Here is a 17,939-nt window from a genome sequence, read left to right as displayed (position 1 = left end):
TGCAAGAAGAATTTCGAAATATTACTGACAGTACGCACTCGTTACGCATGTCGACTGATGCATGTTTTGGAGAAGATGGCTTGAATACAGAGTTGGGATCGACTTTTGAGAATGTGAGGATCGGTCTTCCAGTGCTGTTAGGAACGAGTTAGCTACAAAGACGCAGTGGCTGTTCAAGATAAGCTGGCTGAAGGACATATGTCTGTCGTTTAATAATAGTCATGTGTGCAGGTACGGCGTGCGCAGGTGACCGAGGTGCTCGCGGAAGATGGGAATGAATACCTTCTGGGATAGATCTTTGACAACTTGTCCGGAGTCGCCTTTTTGGGGTTGCTGGTGTTTGTGTTTGTGGCTAAAGTTGAGGTGACATGTGCAGATGGTAGCTCCAAGTTCGATCGAGGCATCACGAGACGAATGTGACAACAAGCTAAGTAGTTGACTGCAAGATTCGGATGCGCGAGGCGTGCCCAACTGATACTCGAAAGGTGTCTGGGATCAGGTGCTTGCCTACCAGGTACCTGATTACCTACCTACCTTACCGTTTACCTTATCGGATAAGATAGGAGACTACCGTCTATGACTTTATGACGTGGGCGTGTTGGGGGTGGGTCGGCAGGGCGGTGAGCACTGGTAATGCCGTACTTATTCCAGGCCGCCTTCCTTTCATGCCTGTTTCATCCCTGGAAAGTCATTGCTGTAGGTAGCTTCCATTGGTGTGGTCTCCAATCCTGATACCGAGGTACCTAAGGTACCTTAGGTAGGTAGGTGTGCTAGGTCTCCCCACAGTGCTTACCTACCTAGGTAGGTATACTCGCTCTCACAGCCAGGGTGGCAAATTAGTTTAGTTTAGTTTAGTATGGGGGTCAGTTAGTTAGTATTAGTTTAGTATAGGGTCAGCTTAGTTAGTATTAGTTTAGTATAGAATTTTTTTAGTAATTATTAGTTTAGTTTAGTATAGTTTAGTATAGGCAAAATACTAAATTAAAAAATAAAAATAAATAAAGATAAGTAAAAATAATAAGAAATTTCTTTAAAACTTTAAGTAACTTATATATATAGAAGTATAATATAATATTATTATATATATATATATATTTACTAAGGTTTAAAGAAATTTTATAATAATATTATTATATAGTATATTATGTATAAATAGTTAGTAATACTTAGCTATTAACTTAGGTTATTAATGTTAACTACTCTATTAACTGCGTTAATTAATAAAATCATTCGGGGGTACTTAAAAGTTAGCTTTTAATTTAGGTTATTAACGTTAACTACTCTATTAACTGCGTTAATTAATAAAATTATTTGGGGGTACTTAAAAGTTAGCTTTTAACTTAGGTTATTAATGTTAACTACCCTATTAACTGCGTTAATTAATAAAATTATTTAGGGGTACTTAAAAGTTAGCTTTTAACTTAGGTTATTAACGTTAACTACCCTATTAACTGCGTTAATTAATAAAATCATTCAGGGGCACTTAAAAGTTAGCTTTTAACTTAGGTTATTAACGTTAATTACCCTATTAACTACGTTAATTAATAAAATCATTCAGGGGTACTTAAAAGTTAGCTTTTACTTTAGGTTAAATTATAATAGTAAAAATAATAGTAATAATAGAAAAATAATAGAAAAATATTAAAATAAATACTAAAAATAATAGTAAAAATTATACTAAAAATATACTAAAGAATCCTATAAAAATAACTACTCTTCTTCTTCTTCTTCTACTTTTTCCTTACTAAGATATATACTTTCTAACTTAGTTAGAAAGTTAATACCCCAGTATTTTAATAATATTATCTATTTAACTATAATAGGCTGAAGCCTATTCTGGTTTTTACTAATAATATTACTTATAACTGAGAAAACCCTCTCTACTAGAGTAGAAGTACTAAGAATAGCTAGATACCTTCTAGCTAATATAGATAAAATAGGAAAATTAGTTTTATAATACTTCTAATAAGATAAAGTATTATCCTATATATAATATATTAGTATAATATAATATAATATAATATTTTTTAAAAATAAAACTTATGAATTTAATAACTGGTTCTTCGTTTAAATAGGTAATCTACTCTTCTTAAGAAGTAGCCTTATTAATATATAACTTATCCTCTAAGTTAACTTTAGTAGGTGAATTATTATTTTCTTAATTTTCTAAAGGAAAATAGGTATTATATTCCTTTTTAACTCTATATATATATTAGTATAAAGTAATTATATTATTTATTAAATAAAAACTTACTTATTATACTTATTTTTAAGTATTTCTTTAATATCTTCTATTATAATATCATAGTAGTATAGAATTTCATTACGATTAAAGTAGTGTAATTTAAATCTAAGATCTAATATATAGCCTAATATATAGTTTTTAAACTTAGGAAGTTTAAGATAGTTAAAGCTTTTAGGCTAATAAACCTAGAATTTTTTAAGGCCTTTTTCTATACTTTTAGTAAGTATTTTATAATAAGTAGCCTTTTTTATATTAGTATTAATATATAATATAATATTTAATTATAAATTTAATACTTATTAATTATGGAATAACTACTCTAAAGTTACTAAACTTAGAGTATAGAGTAGAAAGCTTTTTATATATTCTATATATATATATTAAGCTTATTAAATATTAGTATTAATATATATAATACTATTAAATATAATATAACTTACCTTTATTAAGACTAATATAAAACTGAGATTATAGTCTAATAGAAGGTCTAATAAAGACCTCTAATATAGATATTAAGTTATTTATAGCGATAAATTCTTAATCTATTAGGTAGAGTCTTATAAACTTTTTATTTTTAGTGTTATTCTTAACCTAAGATAATATAGGCTTAAACTCTATAAGAGTAATAAGTATTTTATAAGTAGAGCTCTACTTAGTAGTATTATCTATATAATATATTAATTATAATATTATTATAGTTAGATAGATATACTTACCTAAAGGAATAACTCTTTTATTAAAGTTAGAGGGTATATAGTTATTTCTTTTATAGTAATTAATACTATCTGAAATTAACCTCTTTATTTCTCTAGTATATTTAACTATAACGCAGATTTTTTAAATCTGCGTTAAAAGCCCTATATAATATAAGTATTAATATATATCAAATAAAATAAAATAAAATAAAATAATAATTAAAATATACTTACTACTTAAAAGATTAGTAGGCTCTTCTATAAGCTCTTCTTTAACCTCTTTATCTATAGCTAAGTTACTAATAATACTTTTAGTACTATTAGTATAATTAAATAGCTTTTCCTCCTCTTTAGTTATTAAAGTAAACTGAGATAGTATATTATTTACTATAATATTAATTATATATGTTATATAATGAATATCTCTACTAAACTCTTCTCTAATAGCTAATAAATAGCTACTAGAAAATTATTTAATAAAGGTATTATTATTACTAGTATTATCTTTAGTAATACTATAATAAATTATTAGTATATATTAATAATAATATTATATATATATATACTTACCTTTGAATTGTTGATAATTGTAGGTCTGGAAACTCTATAATAGAATCTCTAAACTCTTTATATATATAGACCCCAGTATGAGGGTCTAGTAGTTCTTTAAAGCCTATTAAAATATTAATAAATTAATTAAATAATAATAATAATAATAATATACTTACTAATAAGCTTAAAAATTAACTCAAAATCAGCATTTATATAGCTTAATATGCAGCCTAAGTAGGCATCTTGAGGCTTAGAAGTCTATATATCAAAGGTAAGAGAAAATCTTCCTAAGGTATTAATATTAGCTTTAATTTCTGAATTTATAGTAAATATAAATCTACTATAAGTATTAGAAAGAAGGTTTTAGATTTTTTGTCGATTTACTATAATATGCAATCTATATAATAATTAGTATATTATATATATATATATATATATATATATATATATAATAACTTACTTATTATAATAAGATAGTAGTTCTTAAAAAGAAGGAGAATTAATAACTCTAAAAGAGAGATTATTCTCTATTAGGAAATTTAGTACTTTTAAATATACTTCTTCTTCTATAAAATTAGTTATAATACTAGAACGTTATCATTTTCTAGTTTCTAAAGCTATAAAAGCTTGTTATATAGTATTTATTATTAAAGATTCTATATTATATTAGTATATAATATAAAAAATAATATAATAAAATACTTTACTTTTTTGAAGGGTTTTTTCTGATTTTTTATTATAAGTAATAATAAGGTAGTGTTTTTAATAGTGTTTAACGAAATTAGAGCTTTAAAAATTCTTAATTTCAGGTTTCCATTCTTTTCCACACCTATATAGTATTAGTAACTAAGAAATATATATATATATATATATATATATATATAATTAACTTACGTAGTATAAATAACTAGCATTTTTCTCTCATAAGAATAATTAATAGGTAAAAAAGTGCAAGTAAAAAGATTATTTTGAAATATATAAGTCCTACTATTATTACTAAGGCCTAAAGTATAGGATTCTTTATTATATTCAGAATCCTTATATTTAGTACTAATATTAATAATAGGAAGAGTAGGGGTATTAGGTATAGTAGAGTGGGAAGCTTAAGTATCCTCAGCAGGAGAGTTATCTCTAGAAGAAATAGTAGTAAAAGAGGTAAAAAGGTCCATTTTAAGTAATTATTTATATATATAATATAAATAAATAAATAAAGTATAAGTAAGTTATTATAATAGTAGTAATAGTTATAATAGTTATTATAGTAATAGTTCTAAAAAAAGAAAGAAGAAATTATTAAGAAAGAGAGAAAAGAAGTCTTATATAATAATGCTTTAATAAGTAAGTTTATTTAAAACAACTTTAATTTAAAGTTTATTTTAAAGCTATTTTATATTAGTTTTAGCTTATACTTAACTCTAACTTTATTTTTAAAATAAATAATAATATTATTTAAAAATAATATATTTAATTTAATATATTAACTAAACTAATACTAATTATAACCCCTTATTAGATAAAGACTCTATAACCTAAGCTATAGTTCTTTTTATAGGTATTATTATAGGCTTAGGAACTCTTTTTAAATACCTAAGTGGTTTAAACTAGTTATTTAAATTAAGTATTTAAAACATATAATCCTCTATATCTTTATACTTATTTCTTAAGTATATCTCTATATTTTTAGCTTTAAACCTTTACTTAATAAAAAATAAATCCACTTTAGGCTGTTCTAATATAGCTTATCATATAAGCCTTTATTAATATAACCATATATTTATTACTGATATTATTTCGATTTTAGTATAGGTTGTTAAGTATAATTCCCTTTTAAAAGTATTTTTATAGTAATATATAGTTACTTATAAAATATTACTTATTTTAGGGGCCCCTATAGGGGTTTTTTTTAGCTATATTATAGCCTATAATAACTGAAAGGTAGGTAGGTAAATCAATAGAAAAGGCCCCACTATAATATAAAGTAAAAAGAGGAGCAATATAGTGCTAGAAGTTAACTTTATTAGTTTTCTGCATTTTGAATATAATATTCTTATAGAGGGGTAAAAATAGATATCGATTAATATATATATGTATATATAAAAGGTTAAGAATAAGAGAGATATTTAGGAGGGAAAGCTCTTCTTTTATAAACAAATCTCTCGGGGTCTCAGGGGGTAATTCAGGCCCAAAATACAACTAAAACGCTCAGATTATACAACTAACAGCGCTTAGACTATAAAAACTTCAAAGCTTTTTACGCTAGTGTGGCTAGTTATAGAGATATATAGTAAAGAAGTTTAAATCTTTTAGTTTGTTTTAAGATTATACGCTTAGACCTATAAGGGTCTATGCATCTTAAGTATATACTTTCTATATCTAAAAAATTAGGCGGATTTAAATATATTTTCTATTTCTTTTTACCTCTTATAGATAGCAAGATATAGTCTTTTATAGTATTTATTAATTCTTTTTAAATATTTTTAACTATATTTATATACTTAAGATATTATAAGTACCCTCAAATTAACCTATTAAGTACCCCTGAATAGGTTATTAAGTTATATAATAGCTATATAAATTAATATAGATTTATATATATAGTTTTAGTATTTTTAGTATTTTAATTAGTATTAGTATTAGTTTAGTATACTAAGCAAAAAAAAAATCATACTAAAGTATACTAATACTAAATTAGTATGCAAAAAACCGTACTTTAGTATACTAAACTAATACTAACTAAAAAAATCCTAAATACTACGTACTAATTTTGCCACCCTGCTCACAGCTGTGTGCACCCACCATCTGTAACATCCGTTCGTCTCCCTCACTAACCTCCCTTGTTCGTTGCTTACCTACCTGAGCTTGGTACCCTTGGCAGTGGTAATAAACGACAGTGCCAGAAGACGCGTCCACTTTCAGCCTATATCTTCGACAGGTCGGCGACGTAGCATATCGTACGAACCGCCACTCGGCTTGCAGCCGTTTCCTCCTCTCCTGGTCAATGGCAGGTTGATGAGACGATCCTACAGCTTGCTCTACGGAACATGGCGTCGGCAAAAGCTCCAGTGTCCTTGAGACCGCTACCCGTGCGAGATGCGTCCAATTCGTCCAGTTTGGCCACTTCGTCTCAACCTCCTCCCGCAACGCCCACATCGCTCAGAAGTCACAATCCCCTCACTTCCAAGGTCACGACGGTTCTGTCAACCTCATACGCTGACTCAGAGTTTCGGGACGCTCTACAGCTTCTCGACGGCAGGGGCCTGAAGAACACTCCCGAGACACGTCGGCAGTTACGCCCGGAGCTGCAGAAAGAGGTCATTGACAGTAACGGTGAAATCGTATTTCAATTTGGTCGCGTGGCAGACGTAAGTTTTCTTGACCCGTCAGACTTGCCTAGCCCGTTCCTCTGACCCATCCTTCTAGCAACTTCGCCGCATAGGAGCTACCCTGGACAAGCTTAACAACAACTACCAGCATGTGAGAAGTCGCATCACCGCCGCGCACCGGGACACAGACCCTATCTTAACAGAAGCCTCTTCCTTGATTCATCAGAGGGCTGAGGTTGATTCGAAACAACACCTACTCAAGACCCTGCGTAGCCACTTCATACTTTCCGACCATGAGGTTGCCTCCCTCACTTCGACTGCCGAACCTGTAGATGACGGCTTCTTCACCGCTCTCACCAAGGCAAAACGCATTAGCAAGGACTGCGAGATCTTGCTCGGCTTTGAGAAGCAAACGCTTGGTCTGGAGATCATGGACCAGATATCCAAGAATCTCAATCTCGCGTTTCAAAAACTGTACAAATGGGTGCAGCGTGAGTTTAAAACGCTCAATCTCGAAAACCCTCAGATGAACTCATCTATTCGCCGCGCTATTCGAGTCCTGGCAGAACGACCTTCGCTTTTCCAGAGTTGCCTAGACTTCTTTGCGGAAGCTAGAGAGCGCATTCTCTCTGACTCTTTCAACTTAGCACTGACGGGTACGACGGGTTCGGGCGTAGAAGACCATTCTGTCAAGCCCATCGAAATGGCCGCCCACGATCCCCTGCGTTATGTTGGCGACATGCTTGCTTGGATACACTCAGCGACAGTGAGCGAGCGAGAGGCACTCGAGATCCTGTTCGTATCAGAAGGCGACGAGATTGCCAAGGGGCTGCAGTCAGGTCGGGCGAACGAGTTGTGGCAGCTTCTGGATGATGGAGAAGGGGATGCGGCTGGCGATTACGACGCTCTGAAAGCGCTCAATGATCTCGTAGACCGAGACGTGTCCGGGGCGACTCGGATTCTGCGCCAGAGGGTTGAGCAGGTCATTCAGTCAAACGAGGAGACCATCTTGGCTTACAAGCTCGCAAACATTCTCGGTTTCTACCGCTTCACCTTCACGAAGTTGCTGGGCAGCCAATGTGGCCTGCTGGATCTCATGTCTGGTATTGAAGCAGGGGCACTCAGACAGTTCAGGTCACTTATGCGAGACCATATTGCAACGCTGCAGGGTGATTTTCAACAAACACCTTCTGATCTTGGGCCGCCGGACTTCTTACTCGACGCGTTGAAACAGCTAACTGCTGTTATGAAGACGTATGAGATCTCCCTAGCAACTTCTTCGGACCGTGAGAGTGACTTCCAGCCAATTCTCGCGGAGGCCTTTGAGCCGTTCTTGTCTGGGTGTAAAAACATGGCCCGGGGTGTTGGCTCTCCAGCAGACGCGATATTCTTGACTAACTGCTTGCTTGCAGCCAAGCAGACGTTGGAGCCATTTGATTTCACCCAGAGAAGGTCGCAGCAGCTGCAAGAGGAAATCGAGCAAGAGAGCGAGAAGCTTACAGAAGGGCAATACCAGTTTTTCAGGCGCGGTTCAGGGCTTGAAAAGATACTCAACGGCTTGAGTAAGTTGAGAATAGATAGCAGTGATGTTGAGAAGGCGGCATCACTCGAAGTGTTGCAGCCAGAAGCCATGAGCAGAGCCAGCCAGGTTCTTGACGACTTCCTACCGTCGGCACTCATGGATGCCGTGGAGAACGTGAAGCACCTGCAAGACCCAATTCTCGCAAGGGGGCTCACGGAAAAAGCAGCTGCGAGGTTTTGCGACGACTTTGAGCATGTTGAGCAGATGCTGCTTTTGGTGGACGAGAAGGCCGGCAGATATGAGGATGCTGATGAAAGGCTTGATGAATCTGTTTCATTGCGCGCCCTGTTTCCCAGGACAACGGGGGAGATTAGGGTGCTCCTGTCGTGAGCACTTTCGCTTCATGATAGGGGACCTTAAAAAGCATAAATCCAACCCCGATGAATACAGCATAATCAACTCTTTGCAGCCTATGGCGTCTAGCGTGTGTACCTACTTGCGGCTGCTGTTTGCAGAAGAGATGTACCACTGTAAGGAAAGTGCCATAAGCAGTACGTGGCTCGGGTACCCAGTACGTTACGTACCTACCTTACTTACCTTACCTAGGTACCTAGGTACCTAGGTAAAGTAGTTCCATCGACCTGAAGGATCTGACGCGGGCAGTCTGCTTGGTGGTACGCGCCGTAGGGCTGGTTCAGTATCGCTTTTGGCTTCAGCCGTGCTAAGGTAGTGTAGCGACGTCACTACCCCCTCTGTCACCCAACCGGCCAACCTACCTACCTAACTACCCTACCGCGCCCTCTAAGTCAGTCATCTTGAAAAACAAAGGCCTGGGAACCGTCACTTCTTGATTCCACGACGACGGACACCACATTGCGACCCGAAACCAAGGCAAAGCACTGAAGGAGACCTTATCCGCAGATTTAGTGCCAGGCCGGGACGACTATGGTGTTGCAACCCTCGTCATTACCACTATGTCACGCTCCCGAGCTCTCGCTGTCCTACAGAAGACGTACGATGACAGCTATTTGAAGTGCTCGACTGCTGTCTACTACGAAAGCCAGGTGTGTGATGATCAGGGAAGCCATAGCCCTTCTCAACCATGTCCTTTCTTTCTACCCTGCTGACGCGAACCATCCTTACTTTCAGGGCGACGAGAGCGAGGCGATGCGATGCTGGAAGAATGCATTGGAACAAATTTATGATCAACACGTTACCAAGCTGCTACCCAACTATGTGGCTAGATCCGAGACGGAGGAAGCCTTGATAGATTCCTTGCGTCAACTAGAGCTCCAGTGCAAAGAGCGCATTGACCTGCTTGAAGCGTTACGAATTTCCCGACAAGACGCCGCCATGACAACCCAAAACTCCAACGCTGCACCACCACTGTCAACCTCTCCCGCGCCGTCACATGTGTCGACACCGGAACGAGGCTGGATAGGCCAGGGAACAGTCCCGGCGATCAGGTACCCTGAGCTTTCGCGGCCCGCACTGCCCAAACGCCCTTCCATGGCTACAAGAGCGTCGTCAGACCATGCCGCAGTTGGACGCGGCCAGAGTCCTTCCGATACATCACCCTTTATCGGTCCTGTGTTACCCCCCAGCGCGGCTTCCACAAAAGAGCAGGCAATTCGATCACCAAGCCCTGAGAAATACACCATGCGGACCACTTTGCGATCGGGCAAATCCGGGGAGAAGACGCCTAGATCGAGCCGGAAGTTATCAAAGCCTGAAGGCCCTGGCGCGAGCAAAGCAGCCACTTTGGCTTGGAGCGCTATCAGCTCCCGAGACCGGTTTTCAAGGACTTCCCAAGTGATCTCGGAGCCTTCGTCTTCTACGCTGCCTTTAGCTACGCCCCCAGAGCAATCACGCAAGCCTTCTCCCGCCGCTACCCAGTGGGATGTCCACACCCGTAGGCTTGTCACACCTCGAGAATTGCCGTCGACGTTCACGGACATGCTTAGCAGCGGGCGAAACCCGGAAGATCTTTCATACGCCCGCCCTTCTCCGCTATCCGTCAGTGCCGCATCAAGTGCATTGAATGTCATGTCTGTCCGGGATGCATCCCCTGTGGAACAAAGCACACCAAAGCAAGAAAGGTCGTGGCGATCAAAAGACCACCCTTATTCGGTCCCACGAAGCAGAATATCTCCACACGATCGAACCACTTCACCGGATGCAGACGATCTAGCTTTGCGGCGCAAAAGCTCTCCAGATGTCACCAAAATTCGGAGAAAACCTGTTGCTGATACGACCAACCGGTCAGCTCGACAATACGCCAGTATCTCTGAACAGGATAGAGTGACCCGATTCCGCCGCCAAACCCAGCAGCCGCGGAGAAACTCGTCGGCAAGTTGCTCCGATGACACTGCAGCAACCCCGAAACTCTCCGAGAAAAGGCGCCAAGGCAAGCACAAGGAAGACGCTCTAGTAGCCGACGCTGGCGTAGGTTCGTCAGAAGATTCTGGTGAAGGTGACAGCGTGAGCACGGCTGCGGAGGCTGTCTGGAAAGAGAAGAAAAAACGGATCTTGAAAAATCTGCCCGCCGGGGTCGACGAGACGGCCGCGAAACAGATTCTCAATGAGATAGTTGTTCAGGGCGACGAAGTTCACTGGCACGACGTTGCTGGGCTCGAAATAGCCAAGAACGCGCTGAGAGAGACGGTGGTGTATCCATTCTTGCGTCCGGACTTGTTCATGGGGCTTCGGGAGCCCGCGAGAGGCATGCTGCTTTTCGGTCCTCCCGGGACAGGAAAAACTATGCTGGCTCGAGCTGTGGCAACAGAGTCCAAGTCGGCATTCTTCTCCATATCTGCTAGCAGTCTGACAAGCAAGTATCTTGGCGAGTCGGAAAAGCTTGTACGAGCGCTGTTCAGTTTAGCAAAGGCATTGGCACCAAGCATCATCTTTGTCGATGAAATCGACTCGTTACTATCGCAACGATCTGGGTCAGGAGAGCACGAAGCGACGAGGCGGATCAAAACCGAATTTCTGATTCAGTGGAGTGATCTGCAGCGTGCGGCTGCTGGAAGAGCGGTCGAGGAAAAGGACGTTAATCGCGGCGATCCCAATCGTGTTCTCGTTCTAGCGGCAACCAACCTGCCTTGGGCCATTGACGAGGCTGCCCGCCGCAGATTTGTTAGACGTCAATACATACCACTACCCGAACCGAAGACCCGCTCCACGCAACTTCGGACACTTTTGGGTCAGCAGAAGCATAGCCTTACGGATCCCGACATTGAAAAACTCATAGACCTAACAGACGGTCAGTATCATCCCCATGAAGCTACTTAGCTTCCTTTGCTTGATAGATCACAACATTGACACTGAGCATGACAGGCTTTTCCGGATCTGACATCACAGCGTTGGCCAAGGACGCGGCAATGGGCCCCCTTCGATCCTTGGGCGAGGCACTGCTAACCATGACGATGGATGAAATCCGGCCCATTGGGCTTGCGGACTTTGAGGCAAGTCTGGCCACAATTCGGCCAAGCGTGAGCAGGGCAGGACTGAAGGAATATGAAGATTGGGCGAGAGAGTTTGGAGAGCGAGGCGGGTAAGAGTTGGCAACTGATGACGAGCGCTGCATTCGGTCTGTGTGATTTGCAAAGGGCCCGGACAAGACACAGCGGGAAAATATGATACCCTAAGTAGCGATCGGTTGGTCACTGGCGCAGAATAAATGGTGGGAGTCATTTGACAACTGGGCCTTGTTTTCTGTCCAGCAATATGAGGCACCTGTCAGCCTAGGTTAGGAATGTTACATGAGTATTGGCAAATAGAAAGGCCACGCACACGATTTGCAAACCGGGCGTACATCACGACATAGGTCGGGCAGATCAATCGCCAAGGTTTCGTAAGATCCGCCTCCTGCAAAACCTTTTTTGCAGGTTGTTGTACATTGTGTTGTTTCTCTAGTACGATATCAAACTACAGCATTTCAGACACGCAAACTTCAATCAACTTCTGGCTGAGGTGCAGCCGCGGGTCTTTCTGTAATATCATGCCTCCTTTCCGCTCGTCTTGCGTCTTTTGTCTCCTTCATTTGCGTACGGGCAGCGACAAGCTCCTCTATCGTCGGGATGCTCGGGCGGTCTTCGATCGGAGTGCTGTGAGGTGCAATGATGCTCTTGACAACGTGGCGCTTTTGGGGTGATCGTCTCCAACCGGGAACGATCGAAACGATGTCGCCTTGCCTCAAAGAGTCGTTGGGATCATGGACGAGGTATTTCTTCGGTTTCGTAAACATCTGAAGAAGAGTGGTGATCAGCCATGGCCCATAGGTTTCAGTGAGAAACATATAAGCATTTACCTTTTGAACCTTTTGGTTCCATTGCTGGCCGCCCACGCGTACCTTGACCGTCTTCGACATCCGGCCGGCGGTCACTACAACGCCATGAAGCTCGCGAAAGACTTGGCCCGCGGTTGAGATGGCCGATTTCGACATAATGAACCTTTAAATGGGCCTGTACCAGGGCAGGACTTACGTATGTCGCATCTGCTTATTTTCGGTTCCGTTGTGACTGGAGGCGCTGGAGAAATTGAAGATTGTTATCCGCCGGGGCTAGTTGTGTTGTCTCGTTCAACTAGATGAATTTGACCTACGGTAAGTATTGATTGGCTGCTCGGAACAGCTATTACGCCGGCCGGGCTCTAACCTGTCTGGGCATCTACCAACGTGGGGCCTGCCCCACGTATGTGTTCCATGTCAAGCAGGACCCGACACTGCGGGAGGAGCGACGCTAAGATAACCTTAGATTGCACTGCACAGCTTTTGTTTTGTTCCCTATTCTGTGTAGTTTACTCTATCGCGTTTGCACTGCACAGCCTTGGCTCTCCCAGCGTATCGGCCGCAAATGGAAACGGGTGCTTCATATCCGGTTTTAGGGACAAGCGTTCCGCAACGTGCCCGACTATAGAGTTGGGGACTCTGGATTTCTGGAGACGGTGATAACTGCCTTATGCGCAGCCGTCGTACTGTCCCGTTCAGTGATGCGCCCAGGCAACCAATCCGATCAATTTCGATAGCGCTCGTTCGTTGAGGAAAGAGCTCGCCAGGGTCAGTCAAGACAATGCAAGGGCTCACAGGATCAATAGTGACAACTTGCATATTGAAGGAAGCTGCTAGTTCGTCGCCTTGGGTGAAGGCTTGTGGATCTGGGTCTGTGTTCTCAAATATCGGGTCAATAATCAATCATGCGAGAGACAGGGAGTACCGTGGTTTGAAGCAGGCCGATTTGTTGAGAACACGCCTACTTCTTACGTGGGGGTTTCTTCTCTAGTGTCTCCACAGATAAGAGCTCACTATAACAGTGTGAAGCCGTCACGGTACTGGCAACGGTGGGAGAACAGCAATAACATTCATCTTGCGTGTCCCCACACAACGGCTGCTGCATTCTCTATTTTTTGTCCGAAGCAGACTCGAAATTGTGTTTAGAAAGAACAACGAGATGACAAAAGCAGGTACGGCGACGATGCAGAGGATATATAGAGCATGAGAGACGGCATGAAAGACTACTAACGCTACTGGGGCACTTAGTTGTCATAAATGACAGCCCTGGAGAGTTTTGAGATTAATAAACCTATTTCCTTAAGGAGCCTAGTTGCCTTAAGTGCTAATCTGGGGTGCCTATATATACTGAGTAGGGTTTGAAGATAAAAAGAAATCTTATAGTAGTATACTATACTTTTAGTGTTAAAATATTATTTTTTAGTAAAATTATAGATATTAAGCTAGTCTTTGAAATATAGTTTAATTTTAATTTATTTATTATAAACTAATTAATTCTTTAAGTATATTAAATATAATTTAAGTATATATTTTAATTAAATAAACCTCTCTTTAAAACTTCTATTATATTATTAACTATCTCTAGTATTAATAAATTATATANAGTTATTTTATCTTTTAGTAGTAAATAATTTTAAACCTAAGAAACTATTATACTTTACTTATATTTTTAATCTAAAAGAAGTTATATAAGTTATTTTTAAAGTTATTAACTTACTTAATATTAGGNTTTAAAGGTATAATATATATATCTATATAATATAAAATTATAAATAGACTTATTTAGCCTCTAGCTATATATAGTAGAAAGAGATAGAGCTTTTAGAATTTTTAATAGTTTTAATTTAAAAGTAAAGAGATAAATAGACGTTTTTATAAGTATTAAGTATTATTATAAGAGGAAATAACCAATATAAGTAGCTAGAGGTTTAGTTAGTTTATAATAAAAAGGACTAAATAAATAAATATAAAATATACTTATTTTTATATTTTTTCTAATCCTCTTAATAACTTTAATAATTAATTCTTAGAGAAAGTTTTAAGATCCTTTAACTTAGTTTATAGTAAAAATTTACTAATCTCTACTCTTTAAATACTAAATGAAAATTAGGTATTTTTAAACTTTTTTAATTTTAATTAGTTCTATTTTTTATCTTCTTTTTTAATCTCTATTATATTTCCTTACTTATTTAAAACTAAAATAGAGTAGAATATTATAAGAGTAATACTACTAAACTTCTTCTTAGTAGTTTATTTTCTCTTAAGAGGATATATAACCTAAAATAGAAAAAAAATAGAAAATATAAATAAAGTATAAATTAATTAAACTTATATCTATATATCTACTTTTATATCTCTTATAGTTAGCTAGAAAATTAATATAGAAGTATTTAAGTATTTTTAGAGGCTTTTCTCTTAGAGTAGAGTGCTTAGTATAATTAATAAGGTTTTTTCCTTACCTTATTATAATAGTGATTTAATTTATTTAGAGTAATAGACCTCTTAACTCTATACCTTCTAAAAAAGTATTTAGCCTTTAGTTAGATAATTAAAACTCTCTTAATTAAAGCTATATTTATATATATATATATATATTAATAACCTTATTATTTTTAACTATACTTTAATAATAGTATAGTTTATACTTACTTAATTACTTAATTACTATAAACTACTAAACTATTAACTTATTCTCTCTCTTATATATAACTTATACTACTGATACTATTTCTATTATAGCTTTACTATCTATTATTCTTCTTATCTAATTAGTATTATTAGTCCTATATAGCGTAGTAGTATACACTTAATAGGCTTATATATTACCTAAACGTATAGGTATTAGTTTAATCTTAGCTATAAGAACCCTTATTCCTCTCTTCTGATTAGTTAAAAACCTACTATAAAAAGTAAGCCTCTTCCTTAAGGGACCTATATATATAATAAGGTACTAATAGCCTCTAACTAATTATTATATAGTATNTACTAATAGCCTCTAGCTAATTATTATATAGTATTATATATATATATTATCTACTTAATTATATATTATATAATATAGCCTAAGTTTTCTTCCTATAAAGGGTTTCTTAGTAGCATATTACCTAGTATTAAGTATTAGTATAGAGTATTAAGGCCTTAAGCCCTCTAGNGGGGGATATTAATATATAATATTCTTTTATAATAATAATAATAATATAAGAATAATAATAAGGCTTAACTTACTTTAATATTCTATATAAAATAAACTAATAAAGTTTATAGTATTAAACCTTATATAAAAATACTCTATTTATTATAACTTATAACTATAATATTAATTATGTAATATGTATAGTTATATAAGCACTTTATGTAATTAGTAGTTTAGTAGGTTATGTTTTAGATTATCTTTCCCCTTACTTTTCCCTACTAGAGGAGGAANAAACCTATAAGTAATAATAACTAGAATTATTATAATATATTAATTTCCTTATTATTATCTATATAATTAAATACCTATAAATACTTAGGATTATTACCTTTTGAGTTTATAGTTATAACGCAGCCCCCCTGCAAAAAGACTATAGCAAAATTCACCCTATATATAGGCATAATTCTAGAAACACTATATAAGTACTTTAACTTATACCCTCTACTAATTAAGGAAAATAGTATAGAAACTCTATATATTCCTACTAGTAGGCAAACCCTCTGAATATTATAAAGTTAAATATACGCCCTAGCTAAATAGACTAGTAGAATAGTAATAGCGCTAGCTACGTAGCGTGGGGCTAGTAGCGCTATATATAGTAGGGCTAATTATATTAGGGCTGAATAGGTTACTAAAGCTTTTATAGTAATACTACCACATAAGAGATAACTCCTTAACTAAAGAGGTTATTAGAAGAGGTTCTCATAGCTAGAAATATAAAAACTCTACTACTATATATAGGGCTTTATATCTATCCCTCTTCCTCTTCCTCTTCCTCATCCTTAAACTTATATTAACAACCTATTCTTATAACTTATAATAAGTCCTTTATAATATCTATACTATAAGAGATATATAAGAATACTAATCCTCTATAAAGTACGCCTTTCTATAAGTAAATAGCTAAGGGTATCACTATATAAGATAATATCTATATACTAAATAAAGCCCTTAAATTTAGTAAATACTCTTTTACTAATTAGTAGTATATTATTAGGGTAGTAATAGCTAAAGCTTTTATAAATACTCCTAAAGGAGACCTTCTTTATACTATAATTAAGGTAATAAATAATAGCTCTAAATACCTCTATATAGAGGCTATATATATCTCTAGCTATCCTAAAGAGTAGCCCTTCTTTATATAAGCCCTCTATAATACTAAAGTAGAGGTAGCTTAAGCTTAAGTATAGGTATAAGTATAGTAAGGCTTATTAGTAAGTACGCTTTATACTAACTAATAGAGAGAGCGTTATTAATAATAGTATAGCTACTATAAAGGTGTTAGCTAGCCTAATTAAATAAGAAGATAATAATAGTAATAACTTACTTCTAAAGAAGCTACTATAGCAGATAGCGAAGTAGTAATAGAGATAGTATTAGTAGTATAAGTGATATATAAGAGAGAGGATAAGTTAATAGTTTAGTAGTTAGTAATTAAGTAATTAAGTAATTAAGTAATTATAAACTATATTGTTATTAAAGTGAAGTTAAAGATTGTGAAGTTATATATATATATAAGTGTAGCTATAGTTAGGAGAGTTATAATTATATAATTAAAGGCTATATATATTATTAGGAGGTGTGGAGTTAAGAGGGTCTATTACTCTAAGCAGGTAAAAATCACTATAAACAGCTAGAGGCCTTACCTTTTATTATAATATAAGCCTATCTATAACCTTATACTATATAGGTATATATACTACGCCCCTAAATACGCTTATACCTATATTAATAAGTTATAAGCTTAGTTTAGAGATAACCTCTATTCCTTTTACTTCTTTATTTCTCTCCTACTTACTTATAAAACTCTACTTTTACTTAAAAGCTATATATACTAAAAAATAATCCTTTAAACGCTTTTCTATCTATAATACTTATATAGAAGTTAATATACTAGCTAGACTAATAGTTTAATTCTATAAGATATACCTCTTATAAATCTATATAACTAATCCTATATAAATTAATTATATTTCTATTAATCTTTTATTAAGTAGATAGTCTCTTACTACTATTTTATTTAATTTATATCCTTTAAATTATTTCTTTAAACTATTCTCTAGTTTACTCCTAATTTAGTTTAGACCTATATTTATAGTATAATAAACTTCTTCTTAA

General features: G+C 36.2%; 4 protein-coding genes across 4 annotated transcripts; 2 read left to right on the top strand and 2 right to left on the bottom strand.

The window, feature by feature from the left end:
• Positions 1-1,806: 1,806 nt before the first annotated feature.
• GCG54_00010124 (uncharacterized protein) lies at positions 1,807-1,947 on the bottom strand (the record flags this gene model as incomplete). Its single annotated transcript, XM_045410055.1, has 1 exon — positions 1,807-1,947. A coding segment is annotated over one exon (141 nt), but the record flags the coding sequence as incomplete, so codon positions are not given.
• Positions 1,948-6,533: 4,586 nt separating this feature from the next.
• Positions 6,534-8,727, top strand: GCG54_00010123 (Conserved oligomeric Golgi complex subunit 6; the record flags this gene model as incomplete). Its single annotated transcript, XM_045410054.1, has 2 exons — positions 6,534-6,854; positions 6,913-8,727. The coding sequence occupies 2 exons, from the start codon at positions 6,534-6,536 to the stop codon at positions 8,725-8,727; spliced, it is 2,136 nt and encodes a 711-aa protein (XP_045260221.1).
• Positions 8,728-9,311: 584 nt separating this feature from the next.
• On the top strand, positions 9,312-11,897 carry GCG54_00010122 (Protein SAP1; the record flags this gene model as incomplete). Its single annotated transcript, XM_045410053.1, has 3 exons — positions 9,312-9,349; positions 9,402-11,602; positions 11,677-11,897. The coding sequence occupies 3 exons, from the start codon at positions 9,312-9,314 to the stop codon at positions 11,895-11,897; spliced, it is 2,460 nt and encodes an 819-aa protein (XP_045260220.1).
• A 395-nt stretch (positions 11,898-12,292) lies between these two features.
• On the bottom strand, positions 12,293-12,784 carry GCG54_00010121 (uncharacterized protein; the record flags this gene model as incomplete). The annotated part of the gene is made up of 1 exon (XM_045410052.1): positions 12,293-12,784. One exon carries the CDS (start codon positions 12,782-12,784, stop codon positions 12,293-12,295), a length of 492 nt encoding a protein of 163 aa, XP_045260219.1.
• Positions 12,785-17,939: the final 5,155 nt, after the last annotated feature.

This window comes from Colletotrichum gloeosporioides (genome assembly GCF_011800055.1).
Source record: "Colletotrichum gloeosporioides strain Lc1 chromosome Unknown consensus_70, whole genome shotgun sequence".
Taxonomy (NCBI): domain Eukaryota; kingdom Fungi; phylum Ascomycota; class Sordariomycetes; order Glomerellales; family Glomerellaceae; genus Colletotrichum; species Colletotrichum gloeosporioides.
This window is presented reverse-complemented; position numbering and strand designations above follow the sequence as displayed.